Source organism: Protopterus annectens, chromosome 3.part1, assembly GCF_019279795.1.
Source record: "Protopterus annectens isolate FY-2018-M chromosome 3.part1, PAN1.0, whole genome shotgun sequence".
Lineage (NCBI taxonomy): Eukaryota > Metazoa > Chordata > Ceratodontiformes > Protopteridae > Protopterus > Protopterus annectens.
The window spans coordinates 526,796,561-526,818,377 of record NC_056732.1 but is presented as its reverse complement, the minus strand read 5'-3'; the positions used below and the strand labels follow the sequence as shown (position 1 = coordinate 526,818,377).

General features: G+C 40.6%; 1 protein-coding gene across 1 annotated transcript in view; it reads right to left on the bottom strand.

Annotated features, from left to right (window-relative positions):
• Nucleotides 1–21,817, bottom strand: part of ACVR2B (activin A receptor type 2B) — a 715,604-nt gene that overhangs the window by 78,573 nt on the left and 615,214 nt on the right. The window contains exon 8 of the mRNA XM_044066229.1: nt 6,153–6,267. Coding sequence (XP_043922164.1) covers nt 6,153–6,267 — 115 coding nt within the window. The remainder of the gene's footprint in view (nt 1–6,152; nt 6,268–21,817) is intronic.

Here is a 21,817-nt window from a genome sequence, read left to right as displayed (position 1 = left end):
ATGTTTTGGTCGGCCATCCTAGTCAGTGTAGCGTGTGACGTAGACACGCTACACTGTTTGGAATGGCTAGGTAAGAGATTGCATTGTTTAATATACCAACTCCAAGATCGCTGTACATTGGGGAAAAGGCAATTTTCCGGTAATCGCTTGTTGCAATTACCGGGAAATTGCCCTTTCCCCAATGTACAGCGATCTCAGAGCTGATATATTTAGTTGGGGGGGGTGCAGCCCCCCACTTTATTTTAAAAGTAGGTGTGTTTGTGTAGGTAAGTGAATGATGTGAGTGTGTAGGGGTTTGTATGCATTGGTTGTATGTGTGTTTTGTACGTTAGTGTAGGGAAGGTGTAGGACAAACAAAATCTTTCGATTTTGTTTTTTTCAGGCTTTTAAGGTTTCGAGGTTTTGAACTTAAGATCATAGCATGTCGAGTATGTTGTACTCGACATTATGATCATTTGTTCATTTAACATAGACCCGGGTAGTCTAGGCCTATGACTCTTCCCTGTGGCTGTTCACTAAACACATTTGGGTACATATGGTGTGGGCTCATAGTACATGCTCTTAAGACCAAACTACACATACTAATTTATACTATTTTTTTGTTTACATATATTACACATATTTTAGCTTGTTGCATATCAATATTTACTGGGGAATTGGAGTAGATCAAAGGACCACAGATACTGCCCTTCATTACTGGTGGCAGTGGTGGTCATCACATTGGTAGTTGTAGTACCATCACATTCGTGATCAGTAAAGGGAAGAAAAGGCAAGCCATGTTTGATTTGTTCATTAGTCCAAAACTGAAATACATAACCCTGCCTTATCCACCTTACAAAAGGGGCTACCAAATAGAGGACTCACATTTAACAGAGTGTTTGTGACCAGAGAACTGACTCTTCATATGTCTAGCACTTTCTGTGTTATGTCTCTGCCCTATATCCCTTTAGCCTTCTTTTTCTCTAGTTTGAACAGAGTACTCTGGTCCTTCAGCATTAGTTTGGCAATTAAGGGTCCTGAAGGCAAGGGCAAGAAGGGATGTAGACTTTCTTTCAAAATATTTCAGGATGTTATTCTTCCTATCATTGGGAAGTTCATTCATGTTGAAGCCAGACTTCCCTTCCTAAAATCCAAATGACACCACAGCTGGATCAGCAATAAGATTTTTACAAAGGTATCCCCAACTGTATAAATGTGGTACAGACTTCCTGGGAGAATGAGGTTGGGGTAACCATTTGAAATGTCAGGACCTGACAGAGCGAGTCCTGAAACATGGAGACTAAATAGACAAAAGAACAGACACAGACACACACACAAAGTCTGAGAAGCTATTTCTCAGAATATTCCTTTTTCTCTGAGGTATGGCAATCTCTTAAGTTAAATATATAACTTTAGGGGGCTCCCCCCACCCACAAAAAGAAGTTTTTAAGGAAAAGAGATTTTGAAATTCACTCTTCTCCTGTTTTTGTCTTTTTATTTTGGCTTGTTGGCATTCCGCATTTTGGGTGCCAACATTTCAATAAGGGAACCTGAGGTTGGAAATGTGGTTCCAAGGGCACATTTATTTGCAAAGGCATCTTCCAAGGCTTCAATGACTGCGGGAATGGCTATGGGCTCAGACTCAGGCAATCACATAACCACCCTATATCTTGTCATGGCTGCAGGGAACTCCTTTGCCTCCCATTTGAAAAGATCTCTCATTTTATGAAGGGTATCTCCTGGTTTAATTTCTCCAAGTGTTGTGGGTTTCTAATACCATGACAGGAATGGACACTATTCTTAAGTTAGGGTAAAATCAGAGTTCATGAAATCAGTACCGTCTCAGTCTTTGATGTTAGAATTGCCTCCTTCTGTAATTCAAATGGGGTTAAATGTATTGGTAGCAATACTTATGTACAATAGGACATTCTTTATTCATCCTGTTGCTCCTACTACAGTTGGAACTGTATAGGTATCTTTCTTCCACAATGCTCTCATTTTTACTTGACAGTCCTATTTTACGACTTTGTGTCTGTCTGTATGCAATTACTAGGTGTGATAATTTCAGTGATCACGGCTATGTTTGCCTTTCATGGCTACATCTGTTTTTCTTGCATCCACTTTATGAACTGTTGGTAATGGGTGAACCCATGCATAACTCTCAACTTCTTGGTGCAAAAAAAAAAATCTAGACAAATCCAAAAATTATCAGGGGTGAAAAACTCAAAATCAAAGACAGACTTTAAATATTGCTCTTGTAAACTTTGAATACTGACTAAATAGCAGGGTCTGCGTTATCATGCTTTTTCCAAAGGGTATGAAGTCAGAAACTCAAATTCTGGTTATTACACAGTGACTTCAATCCTCGATTTGTCAGAAAACCAAACATTTTATGAGGAACAGGCCAAAAATATGAAGCAAAATTCTGGACAGTTTAGAGGGATGAACTTGTGTGATATAAACTTAATAATTTTCTAAAATGCATTGTGGTTCATGTGTCTAATACTTCTCAACTACCTGTATATTGTAGTGTTTGCACAATCCCCAGTGCAGCAGTCTTGCTACATTATTCTTTCTTTCTGCATGCAGGCCCCTCTGCCATGAGTGCATCATACCCAGCAACAAGATGTGTGACTACTTCCAGTTCTGTTTTACAGAACCTGCATTTATCTTTCTCCCACATTTTCAAGAGACTTTGTTGTGTACACAGTTCACTATCCTATGTTGTCATTATTAGCCTTTCATCTTTTGGTTTCAAGTCACCTCTCCTTAACCATTTGTGTCAACTCTGTGTCAAAATGAGGCCATTCCAGAATTTCTATGCTTATCACTATATTTGTGGACTTTCCAATATTTTTCCTTTTCGTCTGACCCTTTAAATTTTTCCATTTTTTTTAAACTTTTGGTATATTCAATTGCTGCCTGATTTTTGTTTACTTCTGGTTTGACTTCCATTCAAACTTGATTTTCAATTACTTTTGCTAAACTAACCAAAGTTGTCATCGTGGACTTCTCATGTTTTAAAGCTTTTACTATGTTTGAATCTGATGAGATCAGCAGATTATGTATACATTTCCACAATTGCAGACCAGTGGTCAGTTTTAAGAAGGCCCATACCTCCTCCAGAGCAAAGACTATATAATCGCTGTTCACACTGACTGTTTATATATCATTTGATAAGCATGAAGCATTTTTTTTCATATCCAAGTGATTCAAATCTTTTTGAGACCAGTAAATCATCCCAGAGCAAATTAATTTATAGCTTGGACTTTATTCCTAGATGTTTAATGCAGTTTTCAATATCATATTTAGTTCCCTCTTGTTCATGTTTTACTGCAGACCCCTCATCTATTTCCAAACATTTATAAATTCTCTCTCCTGCTCAAGTTCCTTTATATCACATTCCTGTCCCAGGCTGATATTTTCTTGGTGCTGCAGTTTTCCTTTTTTAAACGTTCCTTTTGCACATTTATTGAGATCAGATGTCATTCTTATTTCATCTGAGAAAGTTTTATACATTTGCAGTTCTGCACTCTGCTCCTCACTTGACGAGCTATACAATTTTAAGTCATTCACAAAATGGGATGTCTTTAATTATGGTTAGTTTCTGGGAGTTGAACTGTAACCATAGCCTAATCTGTTAAATAGACAGTTTAATGGGTTAAGGCAATACAAAACAGCAGAAATGAAAGAATCTCCCTGGGGGATCATGTCAGTAGCCCTGCTAGACAGGGGTCCAGGGAAGTAAATATTGTGGGAAGAAATAGCCAGGGAATTATGGTTAGGCTTGTATACGCCCTAGGGCCGACAGCCTAGTACCAACCTATGAATCTATGGAATATACTCCCTTTGAAATTTTATCCCTGGGATAATAATTTTGTCCTTTGTCATGGCTCAACTGTAAAATGGTTTGGCACAGTTTGATAGTTAGTGCAGTGCAACTGGTCAATGTAGGTGCATCTTGTACACCTGTACACATTCCATTCTCCATGAATGTGGGATGCTGTCAAATGCTTTTTTGTAATCTATCCATGACATACTTGCATTCTTTCCCTTTTTGCAATTCCATATTATGGCTTTGCTTAGCAACAAATGATCCTTTGTTCCACATGAACTATCCTCTGTGGAGAAGCACAAGACAGGGTGTCCTCAGTATGAGACTCATACACAGAGGGGGAAGACAGCAGGTCAGCATAGGCCAATTAGTCTGCCTTGGTATCAGAGAAGTCAAGAGTCTTTGGGCCAGATTTCCCTTTCCCTCTTTTGAAAAGCATCTCTAGACACTGATGGCTGCTCAAAAGAAGGCTGTGAAGTCAAGAAAACAAAACCTTGGGCGAACCCCACAAGACCCTGAGAGGGGAGAATAGTATAGGGGATGGGACAACTGCCCATCCAGCTCATGCTACAGTAAAACCGTCAAATGTCCTTTGTCTGGACAGGTTGGTCTTGGACTTGGGGGTGTAGACCAATTTAGACCTTAGGGTGTGATCAGGCATCAGCGATGTCAATACTGGAACTGCTGATTTCCTAGTAGATGACTAAGGGACTACTACATTCTCGTAAACGAAGACAAGAGTGCTAAAAAATGGGAATACAGTCAGCAAGACTGGAAATGGAGCCTTTATTCCACAAGACAAAAGCTCTGCTTCCATTGTTGCTGACTGAATTCTTGTTTTTTAGCACTCAACTTTACTTGTTTGTTTTTGAGTGCTATCCTGCAACTGTGTGGTTTGCACTACTACATTCTCATCTGGAATCAAAAACATGGGTTTCAGAACTACAGGCTCATGAAACAGCCTCTGGATGGACAAACGCTAGAGATATTCAGCTCAGGGGGTGTGCTATCATTTGAGTACATGGAGACCTCCAGAGGGATAATGCATGTGGTCTTGTTTGAAGTACACAACAAAATAGAGGGCTACAGATGTGAGTCATCAAAGCTTTTGAGAGTAGAGGGGCCTTTGAACTCTCATAAAAATTTATCGGCATTCCAGAAACTCCCTTCTTTTTACAGTGTTTTTTCAAGAGCTGTTTTGGAAGGGCACTCTCTGGCTAAGATAGTCCTGGAGAAATTCTACCTTCTGCTCATCAGCTTCTCTGCCTCCCTCATGATCAGCTTTTGGTAAAATCTTGTACAATGGGGACAATTTGCAACATCATGCTCCCATCTCAGGTAAAAAGACTTGCTATGGAAGTTTTTTTTTTTTTTTTTTGGGGGGGGGGGGGGCTGGAATCCGCTTTTTATACACAATACAATTATTTACTTTCTTAGTGTCTGACATATAACCATGATACCTGAAAGCTACCAATTACCAATCATGCAACTTAAATGCAAAAAAATAGAAAAGATTTGTTTCCAAAGGGAGTACTATTTTACCACCTCTGGAAGCTAGGCCTAACTAATGGACTGGCAATGCTTCTGGGGAGAAATGCATTAGATCTTCAGTGAAATGTGGCAAGATAGAATTTTAGATGTTACGGGTGGGTATCTCACTTATTCCACTGATGTCTAGTGTCAGGTGAGAAAGGCATCTACATGGCCAAGAATGATAAAAGTCCTAAGCTCTGGAAGTCCAGCCATGCAAGCTTTCTGCGGCAAAAGTCAGAAGAGTTATTACTGCAGCAGTAGGATGCACCAATTTCTAGTTAGACTGCATTACTTAAGGTTGCATGTGGCACGTAATGGATGGCTGCTAATGTAGACCACATCATGTCAGTAACCACAGTGCTTGCTGAAGTATCTGGACAATTGTGTATGATAGGCTACTTAAAGAACACCGCTTCCATTTCTTGGGTATGTGAACTATTTTGTGTATGTGGTGTTGTGGGTGCAACTCCTAGGAGTCTGCATGAATATTACTTGGGTACTTCGATTCACTGGTGTGAAAGTATTTTTGCAACCACTCAGCATATTTTTTGCTTTTTAAATCATATTGTCTGATTTCTTGTACAGGTATATCACATTTCAGTCAATTTGCAGGTGCACCTTCATTGACCTGTATGCATCTTAGAATTCAAAATTAACCATTATAATTATAGAAACTCCAGCAGGTGACACTATAATAATGTCTACATCCACTGAGTGAAACAGAGAAAGGTCGGTAGAACAAAGGACAGTAATTATAACAGTGCTGAGAAAACTGAGTGCTCCAGTGAGAATGCATGTCAGTTACCTGCCCATGTGTATCCCCTGGTGGCTTCCCAGGTTCAAACCGTACAGCTAGTCCAAAATCTGCCAAAATAGCTGTCAAGTCATTCTTCAATAACACATTTTTACTCTTGAAGTCCCTAGAAAAATAGAGTACAAAACAGTTAATGAAGACTCGCTAATAATGTACTACTAGGTCATTAATGCCATGAATGTACACCTACTAATAAGCAGACATAAGCAACTTGTCAAAATCTACAAGAGACAAGAGGGCCCAACCTAGCACACAGAAGGGCCAACTCATTCCGGAAAGAGTAAGATGTAAACTGCTACACTCAGAGGAACTTGCAATTCTAGTTTTCTGTCCCAGTCACGATGATGCAAAGAAAAGTCTGATTCTTATTTTAACTTGTACATTTCTTTCAAGGTGCAATACACCCTAGCTAAAAGAGTTGAACAGAAAATAAGACAAATTAAATCATAATCATTTCTAGGAAACAAAAACATTAACGTTACAGGATAAACATGTAGAGACATCTTATCTACAACATTCTCATATAGTAATTGCTCACTAAATCCAAAATACTCCAACACTTGCATGTGCCATATACATAATTATTGCATGGAGCAAGCTGACAGCTGCAGGAACAGTAGTAGTTAACAGATGCTTAAAACCCGCATCCTTTCAGCTACTCTTGAGGTGTGTGTGTATGCGTGCGTGCGTGCATATAGGGTCCCTATTATTTTAGCGAACACTGTTTAGTTGAACGTCATTATGCGAAATGGCAAAATACCGAAAGCAAGGAACACCGATTTTTTTTTTCTAGGGAAAAAAAATCACTGGGCCGTTTTCAGGACTTTGCCATTTCCTCCACTGTGGTGCGATCTTGGATTTGGTATATTTAAGTAGGTGGGAGTGGGGGGCAAAGCCCCCAACTTTATTTTGTGTTTTCATTTTTTTTTTTAATGGATCAGCGATTTTTTTCCCCTAGGAAAAATATCGCTGATCCGTGTGTTCAACATTTTTAGTTTTCTGGCACTGTGGGTCGATTACATAGTGTTCGCAATTCAGTGCGTTCACTTATATAACACACACTATATATATATATATATATATATATATACATATACATATATATATATATATATATATATATATATATATACATATATATATATATATATATATATATATATATATATACATATGGTTTACCGACAATGCTGAATGTCATAATGTCTAATAGTCATTTGGTTGAAAAATAACATCTCAGCCCAAAATACTGAATTATCAAAACGTCTACAATCATTTCATTGAAAGAGCAATGAGATCAACTCTACTATTTTGCAAGGGGGATATGGCCCACTGCACCCCCCATACCCCTCCACTTAAATATATCAACTCCGAGATCACACTGCAGTGCAGAAATGGGCAAATTTGATAATTTCAACATTGTGTGTTTAGACTAATTTTATTTCAACATTTTGATCACTGAATACAGTATGTCGGTAAACCAATATATATATATATATATATATATATATATATATATATATATATATATATATATACACACACACACACACACACACACACACAGACACACACATTGCTCTACTTTAAATAATGGACTTTCTACTTCGTTGAATCGCAGAAGATAGAGACCATGTTGCCGAAAACTTAATTCAGCGAAATCCTGGAATGTCATATTTTACTGCCGAGAAGATAACCACTTGGCCACCATGGCAAACTTTGCCCTTTTCTCAACTGTAGAGCAATCTCAGGGTTGGTATATTTTGTTGGGGTGGGTTTAATTTGTTTCGGTTTGTACTCTGATTATTGGTGGCCAAGTGGTTAGCTTCCTGGTGGCAAAATACGACATTCCAGGAGTTCTCTGAATTAAGTTTTTGGCAACAAGGTCTCCAACTTCTGCGATTCGACAAAGTGGTAATTCAATTATTAAAGTAGATCATTATATATATATATATATATATATATATATATATATATATATATATATATACACACACACACACACACACACACACATATATATATGCGTGTGTCTGAGAATGTGTGTGCGTGTGTGTATGTGTATATATGGATTCACTTTATAACCTCGAAATGCTGAAATATCGAATTTCAGTATCTCGAGACTATAAAACCGAATCCACAAAACACCGTCAAACAAAAACCACATAACCGAAAACACCGCACACACTACACTAAACATACAACACAACACCCACATCACAACAAACAAAAAAAAACATACATACACAACTCACACACACATAAGCATGGGGGAAAGCCCCTGCTCTACTTATATATACCAACTCCGAGATCGCACAAACACAACACAAAAGCTCACTCACACATGCACATTCTCCAATCCCTCACAAACACTCTAACTCCCACTCAAAACCCTTACAAAACACTCACTTACTTGACATAACACCTACATCCACACACGGCACCGCGCGCAACCAAAACACAAACCTGGACATTATGTAGCGCAACTTCATAACCGCAAATTCAACATATATTCGACATATGTGAAATTCGCGATTATGAACGTTCGCTATTTCAAACATTCGACTTTATAGCTTCGAGATACTGAAATTCGACATTTCAGTATTTCGATGTTATAAAGTGAACCCGTATATATATATATATATATATATATATATATATATATATATATATAAAATGTACTCTGCATTATTTTAATCTTAGTGATAATGAAACTGATGCATCTTTAACTGTTTACAAAGACATCTCATCAAGGTTGGGCTCAACAGCCTCCAAAGTCTGGCTGCAGTGAAGATTCAGACGTTCATTCTCTTTGCTTCTCTGGTGAAAATGGGGAGGAAGAGTATTTTCAGAAATGTGAATGTGCCTATAATTCCTCAAGCTCAACAGATAGCCGTCCTAATATGTTACATGTGCTGTATCAAAACAAAAGGTCCATACATATGGAAGACTGTAACTGGCAAAGACCTCTGTTGCCACCTGTGTAAGTGGCCTCATTTCAGTAGATAAAACCCTCTTAGTGAAACATCTCAATACTATCAAAGGTCTAGCAATATTTATCTGCATCAGAAATGGAAGCTTGCAGTGTGCAGTCATGTAATGAAGACAAGCCTGGTTTTGGTTCTTTCTCTTCTCCAAATTAAGGTACTGATATGTCCAAGAACGTATAAACAATGAAGAGTTTAACACTTGTGTCCTAAACTGTGTTTATTTAATCTGAAATGGTTTTATAAAATGTACTGTAAACTAGCTTAAGACAACTGATTCAAAACCTACTCTTCTGAGTCCTCCAGAAATGGTACTCGGCAAGTAGACTAAAACAAAACCACTATCTTTGAGAAGGTATGCAAAGAAGAGGTGGCAAAAAGAAAAAAATGACATCAGCCCACAGGCTGAAAAATGTTATTAGATTGAGAGATAATCTGGAAACTAACTCTTTCTAAGGCACTAAAAATGCAATAATACCGCAGACTGCATTCTACAATATCTGTATTGCCTTTCTTTGAAAGGGATCCTGCAAGAGTAGAGGTTCCTGCAAGAGGTAAGCACCTTCAGAGAAGAATACAAAAGCAATTACATTGGAAAGGGGTAGTTACAGGAGTCCAGTTTGCTAGAAAATGTGTAAAGAACTTTGGATGCTAGTTCAAGCTGCATACATAGTAAATCTAGAACTGGCTCATAGCATGCAAATAAAAAGTCCACTAAAAGTACAGTTAAGAACTGGAAATAAATGCAGATAATAAAGCACGTAGTTTCACTACTGCAGTCCTAACTTTTGAGATTCCTGTCTGCAGGAAATCCAACTGGCTGACCTTACTTCCAAAACTTTACCTTTCCCCAGGCCAACATTACCATTAGATCTTTCTCACCCTGTCTGCAGCCAGGTAAAAGAACTTGGCACCAAAGCCCCAGTGTGCTCCAGGTCCACCTTAGAGCTCCACAAACTCCTTCTCTAGGAACAGCTGCAGACAAAACAGGGAGCAGAGCCTGGTAGGAAAGTCAGAAAGAAGGTGTAGGTAACAGATTAGGGGCTACTCCACCTCATACAAACAAGGGAAACAGGTTAGATAGGGGCTGGTGGGAGGGTAGCTGCACAGAGCAGTGAATCTACTCAAACATTTAAGTTCTCAGCATAACTGTACTATGTTCATCATAGCATTCACTGCTGCAATCCTTACTTTTGGGAATATTCCCAAAGCATAGCGTAGTAGGGAGGCTGGAAGCATGAGAATCAGGATATTAAGCCTTGCAGGATGGCAGAAGTGAATCCTGACCTTGCTCTGGAGGCTACACCTACACTGTAATGTCTAGAGAAGGTGTGAGCAGGAACAGCTGTTTCAAGAATAGCCTGCATGGTCTTGAGCAGACGAACCAGACAAGGGTGTCTTCTCTCTCCCCTTTATTTGCATTACACTTAAAACCACTGACAAAGAAAATAAGGGACTCAAATTCAAGGATATAATTCATATGGTAGTCAAGAAAAGCTGTCTCTATTTGTAGATTACATTATTTAATTCCTGACAAAACCAGAAAGGGACATTACAGTGTCATGGAACATGTTGAGGCAGTTTCAAATCTTTTTGAGATACAAAATGAATGAAGCTAAAACAAAAGCAATAGTGGTAAATTAAGTATCCACATACAAACTGTTTCAGCAATATCCATACTTATGGGGACATGATAAAATTAAGTATTTAAAAGTATGGATTAAAAATTATTCTGGTGTGGCAGCTAAGGATATGTGGGAAGAGACTACACAAAAGATAATACAGAAACTGAAAAAATGGAAGCTCTGTTATATGGATACTGACAGTAAGATACAAGCAGTTAAAATGTTTTTAGTCCTTTTAGTCTTATACACAGGTTAGCTGCGGTGGTGGTGCTGCGATGGCGTTGTCGCCTCACAGTTAGACATTGCCCGTTCAATTCTCAGTTAGAGCGTCTTCTGTGTGGCGACATGCATGAATGGGCGTTCCTTCGTTGAAGATTGTGCGTTAGGCCCGGCAAGCCAGCACGTAAAAATCTACTGCCAATCATTAGCGGACCGGAGTTCTGCTGTGGCGACCCCTAACCGGGAAAAGCCGAAAGACACAGACAAGTCTTATACACAGGTCTCAACCAGAGGAGAAGGTGTGGATAGCAATTAAGAAAGAGCTAAATGATTTTAACTAGGAGAGGAAGACAGCAAGAGTCAAGTGGGATAAGCTTATTCTTCCAATATAATAGGGCAGATTGGGATTACCCAATTTGAAGGGGCATTTCAGAGCAACACAGTTAAGGCTCCTATACATAGCACAGGCAGAAAACTATAATTCAAACTGGAAAGATATGACACAGGCAGAAAACTATAATTCAAACTGGAAAGATATGATGATGAAACAGGAGTGAAGCCCAAGAAACAAAGACAGACTGGGATGTTGGATGCAAACCTTTAAGGAGAATAGCAATAATCATACTGAATATTATACTTAGAAAGCAGCAGAAAGCATTCTAAGAACTAAGCCAACACTGGAATAAAGAAAGGAGATTCTGATGATGGGGATGACTGCAATTAGGGATACAGACAATAGGCAAGAGGGGCTGGAATTTATTGGAAAAACCTGGAAAAAGAACCAAGGTATTGGGAGCAAATAACTAGAGATGGAAAGGTAATAGAATTGGGAAGACGCCAAGAACTTATTTGGACTGCAGGTCAGGGACAGCCTTCCCTATCAAGGATTAATATCAGTGTATAGGCAGAGAGAAATAAATAGGGGGATCCTAAATGGAAGATCAGCACTGGTTGAGTTTTTAGAAAAATCTAGAAAAGAAATTGCTGTTAAGAAAGGAATAATTAGCTGAGGATATGAAATATTGCATGACAACTACAAGACTCAATCAGAAGAGGTTAGGAAGGATTGGGAAGAGAGGCTGGATAAGCAATTCACAAAGAAACAATGGGGGTATATATGTATGCCTCCCAAATGTGCAACAAAGTCTAGAAGACCAAGGATCTTTGCTTGAAAGTGTTTACATACATATGTTTATACCCCAAGTAGACTTCACAGAATTTTTCCTCAGGTAGACAGCAAATGTTGGACGATGTGATGGGGCATAAAGAAGTAACTGGGAACATATTTTCTGGGAGTGTAATAAGTTGGCAGACTTTAAAGATTGCCTGCAGCCTACTCTGTCTGAAATGGTGTCTGAGCAAATTGGTGCAACTACAGAAATTATTTTTTTGAGCTATGATACAGAATCGGAATTGCCTAGACACAGTACAGCCTTACTGAGCGCAATTATGATGGCTGCCAAAAAAGCCATTACTAGAACATGGAAATCAAAGTCTAAACCAAGTTTACTAGAAGTAGCAAAGATAGTAACAGAGATAAAAAACAACTGGATTTGGGATCTTTAGAAAAGGGTAGGAGCAAATTACATAGGAAAAAATGGGAATTATGGGATCAATACATGCAGAGGAAGAATGAGGTTTAAAAGAAGGCAGGATTTGAATAAGCTATATAATGTTTGACAATGATTGGATATATTACAAGTGATGCATAATGTTTGCAGCTACAGTTGTGTCAGCATGGTTTGTAATGTATAATGTTTGCAATTTATACTGTTTGCAACTAAGATTGTGTCAGTATAGTTTATTTTCATTTATATACATGTAATGCTGTCTATGTCATACGTGATAATTTAATAATGATGTTTCTTGTTTAAAAGAACAAAAAAGAATAACCTGCGTGGTGACTCCTCTAGGGCAGGCTGTGGTGACTTCAGTGATGTGCCCTGGGATAGGTTTGCCATGAGATGTACAAGATGAAATGTGACGGGCAATATTGTTAGAACGGGTCTCTGTTTACTGGTTTCCCCTTTTTCCACTTTTGCAAAGGAGACAAATAGATCAGTCTTTCTGAGTTCGTTGGTCCTATGTCAATAAAATGTTAGCTGTTTATGCACATCACAAGAATGAAGAGCCCTTTTCTTTTTCATTCTGTGGATTTTGAAAAGAAACAGGTGTATGAACAGCTTGGTTAAGGGACAGCTCTACAACCACCTCAGGCAGGAAAGATGGGTTAATACAGAGGGATATCCTGTCCTGGTTGAATATTAAGATGGCTTCTTTTCACACTGAGGCCCAGAGTTCAGAAATATTATCAAAGGTAAGAGCCTCTAATACTGTCATCTTCCAAGATAAAATGAGAAACTGCACAGGATCTGAAACAGTTGGTTCAAAAAGGGGCCAGGATCATATTCAGCACACAGTTAAGATCCAATGGTAGAGCAGTCTCTGCCCTTGGTGATCAGAGATGGATGACCCTCTTTAGGGACTGTTTTACTGTAGGTCAGACGACACACATGGGTCCTTGGGTAGACTTGTTGAAATGGCAGAAGAATGTACTTTGACAGGTGCATCAGCTTAGACTGTTTTGTACGAGCCTGACAGATATTCCAGAGCTAAACCACTTTTTGCCATGCTTAGGTCAAGAATCCTGGATTGGCACTCCAGGGAGAAAGTTTTCCATTTAACTAGGTGTGATTTCCTCATGTTTAGTTTTCTACCTTCCCTCAACCTTTAGCACATCCACAGAATGCATGTGCCTATCAGAAATGTGTGAAACCACCCGATCTGTCAGCCTTACAGTGGCCAGGTTAGGGTGCAAGACATATGACCTTTTGTTTCAAGTCAGAGCATCTGCATGTTTAGGCAGCACTTTTCATTTCCTTCTTGCCAGACTACTCAACAGAGGGTATCAGTGTTCCAAAGGTCAAAAGGATGCTACAAGAATCACTCTTGGCTTTTCCTCACTGATTTATAGACATAGCCTGTGGATTGAATGACTATAGAAAAAAAATTGTCCAACTTTGGAAAAAGACACTTTGCAGGCTTCTGGAGTTGCTGTCCTGCAGTGGAAGAATTTCAGTGCCTGTTCAAAGGAAAGACAAGCAGTCTATTTCCTCTCTGGGGATTTACCAGGGATCTGCTCAGCCTATATATCCTAACTTTTTTTTGCGATGGGATACAGGCTGCTGTCAAGTCATGCCCACCTCCACAGCTACTTCCTATGCTTGCACAGTCAACCTACACAAAAGGTATGAACAAAATCATCCTAGTTTTAAGTAGCTCGTCTCGGTGCTGCTGTCTGCTACCATCTGGAGGACACGTTCTTTTAACAAGTGGCTGAATGCCTTCCAAGCTAAAATGATTGCCATCATATCTTTTACATTTATGTACTTTTCCCTTATTTGCCATCCCATTTTCCCTGAACTTGGGCAGGTCCCACAAGAGTCACCCATGATGAGGCTCAGAGTGAATGAGGGTGCTCTAAATGGCATCCTCTAGATTACCTTGCATGTACAGTCACAAGATCTTTCTGATGCATGGGAGATGTTGGTTACTAATGACTATGTATACTTACACCATCTGTTTCTTAAGTACCAATGAAACTTCCTCAGTCTACATTGTGCTCTGGGCTTAGGCAAAACAAGCACAGATTGTGGAAATATGTACGGAATCTACTTTCCACATACAATGCAGCTGTTAAGTTTAAAAAATATTTCCGTTTCAGGTTCTGTTTCAGAATCAGAGATTAGCCTTAGCAACAATAGCCAACAGGAAGATAAGAAAAATCCACTATGGGGTACTTTATCCAGGTCCTGGAAGAAGGCCAACTGTTGGAATGACAATGCTACAGACCATGCACTACTGTGTGGCATAAAAGATCTGAAGATGACATTGGTCAATGCACCTCTTATACAACTGATGTCCTTGCAGCCTGTAGGAAGGCTCAGCAGAAGCATCTGGGGAAAATAAAACTCTGGAAGTTGGACTACACAAGTAAGGCTACCTGAGGAAAGGAATTCCAAAAATGACTGCAACAGTGAATACTACCAAGGAAAATCCAGTGCATTACAGGATGGTGACAGGAGTGGAATTAGCAGTCTAAGAAAGTTTATGTGCAAAGTAGTTTTAAGGTTTGTAAGGCAAGTCTGATCAGTTCTTGCAGTCAGAACTCTACTTGTTTATCTAGTTTCATGGCAAGTACCCATAACTTTTAACTGAACTACAACTACTTTTGCAAAATTCCAGAATCAGCAGCCTTATAAGAAGGAAATAGAAGCAACGAAAGTTCTGTTAAGAAAGGTTATTGTAACAAACTGTTAAGTAATGAATCAATAAATTCAAAGGTTAAGATGTCTGCATTACAGCTCTGAAGTCTGGGTTTCAGTTCTGACCACTGGTCATGGTCTAGGTAGAGCTTTGCATTCTGTTACTCTCCTAACAGATATATGGGTGTCTGGGTATTCCTGCTTTGTTGCATCTCTCAAAAGCATGCTAGATGATTAACTGCACAAAACTGACCATATAAATGTTACACTTTTCTTGCCTTGCAGCCTTGGTTCATGTCTGAAAAGGTTGGAGAAGGGCAGTACAATTGTGTAAAATCTTACCATTACAGTAGATGTCCTTCTCTTCCCTGTTGAAATATTCTTCACAGTAGAGATCTCCCGCCAAGGATAGCCAAATATCCATCCAATATACCAAAGCCTTTGGATCTTGCATGTCAACATTTATGGTCCACCTACAGGACGTTGGGCATTAAGGTGATGTATGGATACAATTACCCAGAAATGAACTGTCCCAGAAGAGAGTAGTCTCCATGGGACAAAACAAGCTATGCCTACTCAGAAGGAGAAAATGCAGATGGAAAAGGGAGACCCTCGGCCAAGAGGGGAACCACAGTAAAATCCAAAGGAAAAATGGAGTTGGAGGGAGGAAGTGAATAATTCAACAGTGAAGAAAAGGACATATGCTGTTATGGTAAGATTTTACATAATTGTACTATGTCCTTCTATATCACTCTTGCAGCATTCTTCACAGCAGGGAGAGTATAAAAGCTCAAGAAAAGGATTGGGAGGTGGAAATCTGGGAAGAGCCTTCAACACACCCATGAAGAATGACTAGCAAAACCTGCTCTGACCCTAGAAACTATATCCAATTTATAATGCTTAGTAAAGCTATGCACTGAATACCAAGTAACAGCTTCATTGACTATATCCAATTTATAATCCTTAGTAAAGGTACAGACTGAATACCAGGTAGCAGCTTCAAGGATGGAATTGGTGTCAAACTCCTTGAAAAAGGCACCAAAAAGGCAGCAGCATTAGTGGAATGAGCTCTAACAGAAGTAGACAAGATATTTGCCATGAAGAGAATAGCAAAAGGAAACTGACTTGCTTAGAAACTGCCAATCCCAATGCCCTGGGATAAAAGAAAACAGAAAGCTGATCAGACTTACAAATGACCTTAGTTTTATCCAAACAGTACCCGAGCTGTCTGTGCAAATCCAAGGTATGTAGGACCCTCTCACTATCAGACTGAGAAGAAAAAAAGGAAGACAGATGAACTGCCTAATTCAAAGACAACTCATTAACCCCATTGGGCATAAAAGGATTAGTACAAAGGGACACCCTGTCCCTGTGAAAAAGTAAAACAAGGAGGGATGGCCATAAGGACCTGAAGCTCAGAAACCCTCCAAGCAGAAGTAAGAGCAAGCAATAAGACAGTATTCCAGGTACAATGTCGCAGAGAAACTGAACTGGCTCAAAAAGAGCCTGGGTCAATTTTTCTAAAAACAAAATTAAGGTCCCAAGGAGGAGGAACAGGTTTCCTTGGGGGCCTAAGATGTAGGACACCTTTAAGAAACTGTATGACTTCAAAAAGGAGGATTCAAGGTCAGACAGGCAGAAATAGCTAACAAATGGGCCTTTACAGAAGAATATGTCAAGCCAGACTGGAGCAACTCACACAAACAGGGGAGAATCAGAGGGACCCCCACTGAAAAGGATCCGGTTACGAGCTTGGCACCAGACAAAAAAATGTCTTTTTATTTGGCTGTATAAGACTTTCTGGTTGTAGGTTTTCTTGCTTCCTGTAAAACCCTGAGCACATCCTCAGAAAAGAAGTGCCTAAAATGTATCAAAACCATATCACCCACATTGTCAGGTGGAGAGTGGACAAGTGAGGATGACTGAGTGACCTCTTGCCCTGTGTGAAGAGGTCAGAATGGTTGCGGTAACATGGGATGATTGCCCCTGGCCAGATGCATTAAGAGGGGAACCAGTGTTGTCTTGGCCAAAAGAGAGTCACTAACAAGATTTTGGGGAGCCCAGCTGAATCTTCTGAAGACTCTTGGAAGATGAGGAAGGGAGGGAAAGCATAGAGAACATCCCATTCTAAGGAAAAGAAAGTGTGTCAGTCTTACATGCCAGATGGCATGGCACTCAAACAGAAAAGAGGGAGCTGCATGTTCAGAGGGAGGCAAAAAGATCTACCTGAGGAATACCCCACTGATGGATTATGTCCAGAAACATGTCTCTGTGAAGCATCCATTCATGAGCCTGTGTTTTGCACCTGCTCAAGGTGCCTGCCATTAGACTATGCTCTAAGGGAATATACACTGCCTGAAGAGTTAACTAATAACCGAGAGCCAGATCCCACGTCTGAAGAGCCAACCTGCAGAGAAGATAAGACTCTGTGCCCACCTAGTTGTTCACATACCACAATCAATATGGTGTTTGTCCATGAAAAACTTCAGAGGGTCTGGAGACAGCATGGGTGAAAAGCCTGAAAGGGAGCTCTCATCTGTTTGATGTTGATATAGTCTGACCTCTGATGGGGGAGGGGCGTAAAGACCTTGAACTTTAGATAACCACAGGAAACTCCCCACAACCCATGTCTGAAGCATCAGTGAATAGTTCTTTAGAAAGAACCGTAAGTTGAATGGGCATGCCTGGATTTAAGGAAAGTAGTTGAATCCACCACTCGGATTCCCTCTTTAGACAAGGAAGGAGAGGAGCACTGAAATCCAGTGGGTGGCAATTCTGAAGCCAAACTGACTTGAGATACCATTCATAGGCAGGTAACTAGGCTATCGGCCCTGGGGCCTATATAAGCCTAGCCGAAAAGGTTCCCTGGCTTTCGCCACCCAAGAAAATAATTTTCCTGTGCCTCTATCAAGCAGTACCGCAGAAGTGATCCCCTGGGTGAACTGAAGCTTCAGTATTTGTAGTCTGGCAAGAGGGAGCATTGGAATAGAACATGCCATGAATTCCAGGGCTCGAAGAAATTCTCTGGCTGAAAGAGCAGGAAGAGGAGACTGAAAGAAAGAAAGCTGTCAAGGACAGAACTTTTGGAAGTCTGAATCCCACAACCCAGATACACATGGTTTTGAAAGGGAGTCAGGACAGACTTTTGAAAGTTGATAGTGAACCCCAGACTTTGGAGGAGAGATATGTTGAAAACCAGACCCTGTAACAGGTGACTGGGAAAAGGTATCTAAAGCAACAGGTAGTCTAGATAAGGAAAAATCTGAATGCCTTGGAGCCTACAAAAGGCAATCATGGGAGTGAGGCATTTTGTGAATACCCTTGGGGCAGCAGAGAACTGAAAAGGACAGGAAGAGAGAGAGATGTAAAAACTTCCTGAAAAGAGGGTGAATAAGAATATGAAGGTAAGCACCCTTCAAAAAGCCTGGGAGTAGAACAAGAGGAAATGGGGTTTGAAGAGTAAGCATCTGAAAAGAAGTAACCTTGAGAAAGATGTTGAGCAATGAGAAATCGAAAATAAGTCTCCAAATGCCTTCCTTTTGGAGGACGAGGAACATCCTGTAGTAAAACTGCTTTCCTACTTGTGAAGGAAGGATAGGCTGAATAGTTCCCTGGTCCAACAGGGACCCAAGGACCTACGAGAAATGAGGAAGTGGTTCCAGAGGAGGTTGAGGAATCCCTGAAAAAGGAGGGAGAGACTTCAATACCATGAAGTAACCCTGACGGACGACAGATAAAACCCAAGATTCCGAGGTGATGATATGCCAGGTTGGAAGACACAGGGAGAACCAAAGGGACAAGGGAACCTGGCCAAGGAGTGGGGGGGGGGGGGGCAAGATGTCAAAGAGAAGCAGAACTGTCTTATAAAGGAGGCTTCTGAGTCGCAGCTGCCTGAGAAGACCTAGCAGGAAGAACTCACCTACCATGCTTCCTGCCTTTGCTGGCCTGACGAGGCTGCCTGTGAACAAAAGCAGAACTAATAGGATAGTTACTCTGGAACTTAGGGATAGGGGATACAAACATATGCTTAAGATCCTTCAAATCTTTACCTTTTTTCCTAAAGAGACTTAAGCATATCAGCGGCAGCAGTCCCAAAGGGATTTTTGTTATCCGAAAGAGCATCCAGCAACTTGGCATTAACATCTTCAGGTAAAGACTGCAGGCGAAGCCAAGAATAACACCTCATGACAGACCCAAAGGCAGCAGCTCTGGAAGATGCATCAGCAGCATCGTAGCTACACCTGAAAGACTGACGACCCACCTGAGAGGAAGAAAGGACAGTTGTGTACACTTACCATAAATGTAGATGTTCGAGTATCTTCATTGTTGTAGTCATAACATTTGGGTAATCTGCTGGCAGGTTGCCCTCAGTCGGCCTGAATTCCAAAGTCTTGGGTCCTGCATCGGTTGCTGTCTCCTCTTCCATGACGTCAAGTCGTCAGGGGTGTAAAACATGCAGTCGATGCCATTTTCTTTAGTTTTTCTTGCCCCAGATGTCAGGTGCCCCCCTAAAAGGGTAGCCAAAATTTATATACATATAAATACATGCACCAATATAAACTTTACCTTCATCTACAAGCAAATACACCACATAGGTTGTATAAATCAGAGAAGGAAAGATAGGTTCTATCAGAAGAAAGGGGGATGGTGGGTGGGTAACCTGGTCTGCAACAGTGAATACACTCGAACATCTACATTTATGGTAAGTGTACACAACTGTACTATGTTCTTCGTGTTTCACTGTTGCAGTCATTACATTTGGGTCGAGTCCCAAAGCTATGGATGGGAGGCTGGAGCTAAACAGCATTAGGAGCGGCTATGAGGACCTGCAAAACTGCAGTGGCAAAGCCTGCCCTGGATTTAGAGTAGAGTGGCAGATGATAGTGCTTGGTAAAGGTGTGCACTGAGCTCCAAGTAGCAGCCTCTAAAATGTTCTTGGTTGGTACTCCCCTGTGAAAGGCTGCTGAAGTGACTGCAGCTCTGGTTGAATATGGCCTAATGCCCTTAGGCACTGGCTTGCCATGATGTAAGTAGCAGAAATGAATGCAGTGGCCTATCCACTTTTTAATAGTCTGCTTTGAGATAACCTTTCCTTGTGATCCTGCAGCATATGCCACTAGTAATTGTCCTGTGCTTCGGAAAACTTTAGTACTGTCCAAGTAGAATCTAAGCTGTCTGTGTACTTACAAAGAATGTAGAATTCTCTCCCCCTTCTGTGGATTTGGATAAAAAGTTGGCAGATGAACAGTTTGGTTAAGAGCCACACTGGACACCACCTTAGGCATAAATGTTGGGTTTGTCCTCAGAGGGACCCTGTCTGGATAAAAAATGATAAAAGGCTCCATAGCCATGAGTGCCTGAAGCTCTGAAACTCGTCTTGCAGAAGTTATTGCTAGGAGCACAGCTGTTTTACAAGATAAAAACTTTATATCAGCCATAGCAGCTGGCTCAAAAGGTGACAGGATGAGTTTTTCCAAGACATAGTTGAGGTCCCATGCAGGCATTGGTAATGATCTTGGAGGCCTTAAGTTTTTGGCTCCTCTGAGGTACTGTTTTAGTAAGGGATGAGAAAAGATTGGTGGCTCCGTATTGTAATGAGCTGAAATGGCAGAGGCGTGAATTTTAATAGATGAAAAAGATAGACCTTTGTCCAGCATCTCAGTTAAGTATTGCAAAATCTGAGGAATATTTGGCACAGCTGTATCAGTTCCTTGTGCCTGGTTCCAAGCACAAAATCTCTTCCATTTTCCAACATAAGATTTTCTAGTACTAGGCCTTCTGGCCTCCAAAATGACATCCATCACAGCTTTACTGAGAGGTGTGTTTTGTATGACTACACTATCCGCCATGCTGCCAGGTTTAAAGTCCTGAGTTGACTGTGCAGGATCTGATTGTTTTGCTGGGACAGTAGATGATGTATCTGAGGTAAGGTCCAAGCTGGGCATTGAGACAAGCTCCTTAGTATTGGATACCAGTACTGGCGGGGCCAGTCTGGGGAAATTAGTATCATCCTTGGCTTCTCCTGTCTGACTTTTAGGAGTACCTTGGGGAGGAGAGGCAGAGGGGGAAATGTGTATACTGATAGGTTTTTCCAGCTGAAAGATAGGGCATCCACTTTCCATGCTTGCCTGAGATAAATCCTTGTGCAGAATCTTTTTAATTGGTAGTTGTGAGGGGAGGCAAATAGATCTATGTCCGGGCATCCTCATTTCCTTGATATCATGCTGAAGACTTGTGGATCCAGGTACCACTCGTGGGGATCCATGAGGTTTCTGCTTAGGTCGTCTGCCAGAGTATTTTTCTTTCCTGGCAGGAATTGTGTCTACAGGTGTACTTGGTAAGTCAATGCTGTGTCCCACAAAGTCATGGCTAGTCTGCAAAGAGGGTAAGAATGAGTGCCCCCCTGCTTGTTTATATACCACATGACCGTGGTGTTGTCTGTCTTTATCAGTAGTTGTCCTGGATGAAGTAGGTCCTTGAAGGCTGTCAGGGCATTTTGAACTGCTAGCATCTCTTTTTGATTGATATGTAGATGCATTTGGTTTGAGGTCCATGTGCCC